The sequence below is a fragment of the Acanthisitta chloris genome, unplaced genomic scaffold, assembly GCF_000695815.1.
Source record: "Acanthisitta chloris isolate BGI_N310 unplaced genomic scaffold, ASM69581v1 scaffold9628, whole genome shotgun sequence".
Lineage (NCBI taxonomy): Eukaryota > Metazoa > Chordata > Aves > Passeriformes > Acanthisittidae > Acanthisitta > Acanthisitta chloris.
The window spans coordinates 13,021-15,370 of NW_008687575.1; the positions used below are offsets into that span (position 1 = coordinate 13,021).

Here is a 2,350-nt window from a genome sequence, read left to right on the forward strand (position 1 = left end):
ACTTTTTGTGTAACCTTAACAGAAATGCAGAGGAACAACTAATGTTTGAGGAAAAGCTACATCTATTCACACTTCTGAATTTGGTTAAATAAACGCAAAAAAATCCTTCTTAAACCCACACTGACCCAATACAATAGTTAACTGATTTACAGTATTCAGTCACAGAAAAATCATGGTTTTAAAGTATTGCTTAATTCAGGGGTATTAATTTAGCCAACAAAGCCCTGCATTTCAGGGCATGGGTTTGTACAATTGTGAATCTCTTCTTAAAAATAAAAAGTATATTTTTAAAAAGGTGTTCCAGAGAAGCTTAGTGAAACCAATTCTTAAGATGTATGACTGAAACCCTGACAAAGCAAAAATCTAACATCTTACAACTATAATTTGTTTTGACAGTCAGTGAAATCTTGCTTTTTTTTTTTTAGGTAACACTGGGAGGGGGGGAAAAGCAGTCAATTGCAAGTGGAGTACATTCCAGTGAAAATAATCTACTTTGTATTTGCATACAGTGTTCTAGTTTCTTTTTACCCAGAAGGATTCACACTGAAAACAAAGAAAAAGTTTTCCTGTTATAAAAATACAGATAAATATTACTGCTACCCAAAAATATGCTGCAGTCTGAAAGAAAATTGCACCACAGTACCAAATGTAAAATATGGCTACCATTGTCTTCAAATGCAGCCTGCAATTACAGCATGTTAACATTCTGTATCATTCTCTAAGTATTGGAACTTTTACTCACTCTTTAAAACAGCAGAGATCCAAACATGGCTTGTAAGCAAGAGGATGAGGAAGGATCTCCCCCTTTAATTTGCCATTTCTGCAGAGGGAGATTTTTAAATAACAAGTTACATTGTTCTTTCTTCCCCCAGTTACCCCTAACTGCCAGTACCTCTGCCAAACTGCCAAGCATCCGGCCAGAAGTCGATACTAACAGTGGCAAGTAACAGTATCTGAGCATAAGACACTCCCACCATGTTAAACACAAAACGACTGAATTAAAACATGTCACAACTCCTTACTGTATTCTATTACCTCCTAACGTTTGGCTGCAGGTACAGACCTTTCACTCTGGGGATTTTCAGGACACAAGCGAATTCATTTTAAAATAACATTAGAAGACAAAGGAGTACACCACAAAAAGAACTCCATATCAAGCTATGCAGCATGCACAGGATTTTATATGAAGGCAGCGAAGCTGTAGATGCCCCATACCCTGGAAGTGTTCAAGGCCAGGTGGGATGGGGCCCTGAGCAACCTGGTCCAGTGGCAGGGGTCCCTCCCCCTGGCAGAGGGGGTGGAACTAGATGATCTTTAAGGTCCCTTCCAACCCAAACCATTCCATGATTTTTATGACAGCTGATACCTTTTCCTGCCCATTACCATTTCTGGTTGAGACCTTTTTGCTACATTTTTCAGATAAAGAGCTGTCAATTTTCTACATCTATCGCTACACAAAACCTTTAGTAAATACATGAAAAGGTAAGTTATAGATGAAATGCATTTTAACAGTTTGATTTTCCTCCAGTATCACCCTCTCTTGAGTGACCAGCTGTCAGCAGGCACACAACTTCCATCTGAAAACAGCTTCAGAGTTTGGCTCCTGAAGTTTAATTCAGATCATGTAACTCAGTGCAATGCTATCTGCCTCCATGGGCAGATTCACCGACTCCATGCTACACATTTTAACACCTTACCCTTTTCAAAAGCCAAAACAGAAGCAGTTTTCTACACTATTCAAATGAAAACCTGAAGCTGTATTTATACACAAATATATACAATAGACATTTTTATTGTAAAGTGAGAGTGCTGCACTACCCAGAGCCACAGCAGCGCTACCACCAAACACTTGTTTCTGCTCTGACACTCATTAAACACTGGGTTATTAACAGGCAGCGATCTTGCCTCCAGAACCCGCCACCCTCTTTTCACCCCACTAAATACTACGAACATCAGGGCTGTCAATGACTTTAGGAGACACGCGTGAAAGCAAACCAAACAGCTGCCTCGCTGCCTCCCAAAGGCGGCATACCTCTCCCGAACCCGAGTTACAGCCTGCCTCGGCCGTGTGGAACACCGAGCGCGGACGGCGAGCCGCGGCTTACCTTCTCGGCGATGCTGTACAGGACTTCGTCCATCTTCATGCACGTGGGGTCCCAGTCGTGCCCGAAGCGTATCACCACGACTCTGTCCTCCTCCGACAGGATGGCCTGGTCCACCTGCCACCCATTGTGCAAGTGCGGCAGCATATACGACATCCTGGCGGTAACGGACGCCAGCAACGCCGGGGAGCTGACGGCAAGCCCCGGCCTGTCTGCCCAGGGCGAACACAGCCCCCCGTGGCGACCGC

The 2,350-nt window shown here is 43.3% G+C and overlaps 1 protein-coding gene across 1 annotated transcript in view; it reads right to left on the reverse strand.

Annotated features, from left to right (window-relative positions):
• Nucleotides 1-2,280, reverse strand: part of TXNL4A (thioredoxin-like 4A) — an 8,672-nt gene extending 6,392 nt beyond the window's left edge. Inside the window, exon 1 of the mRNA XM_009080662.1 lies at nt 2,106-2,280. Within this exon, the coding sequence (XP_009078910.1) occupies nt 2,106-2,258 (153 nt within the window). The 5' untranslated portion in view covers nt 2,259-2,280. The remainder of the gene's footprint in view (nt 1-2,105) is intronic.
• Nucleotides 2,281-2,350: the final 70 nt, after the last annotated feature.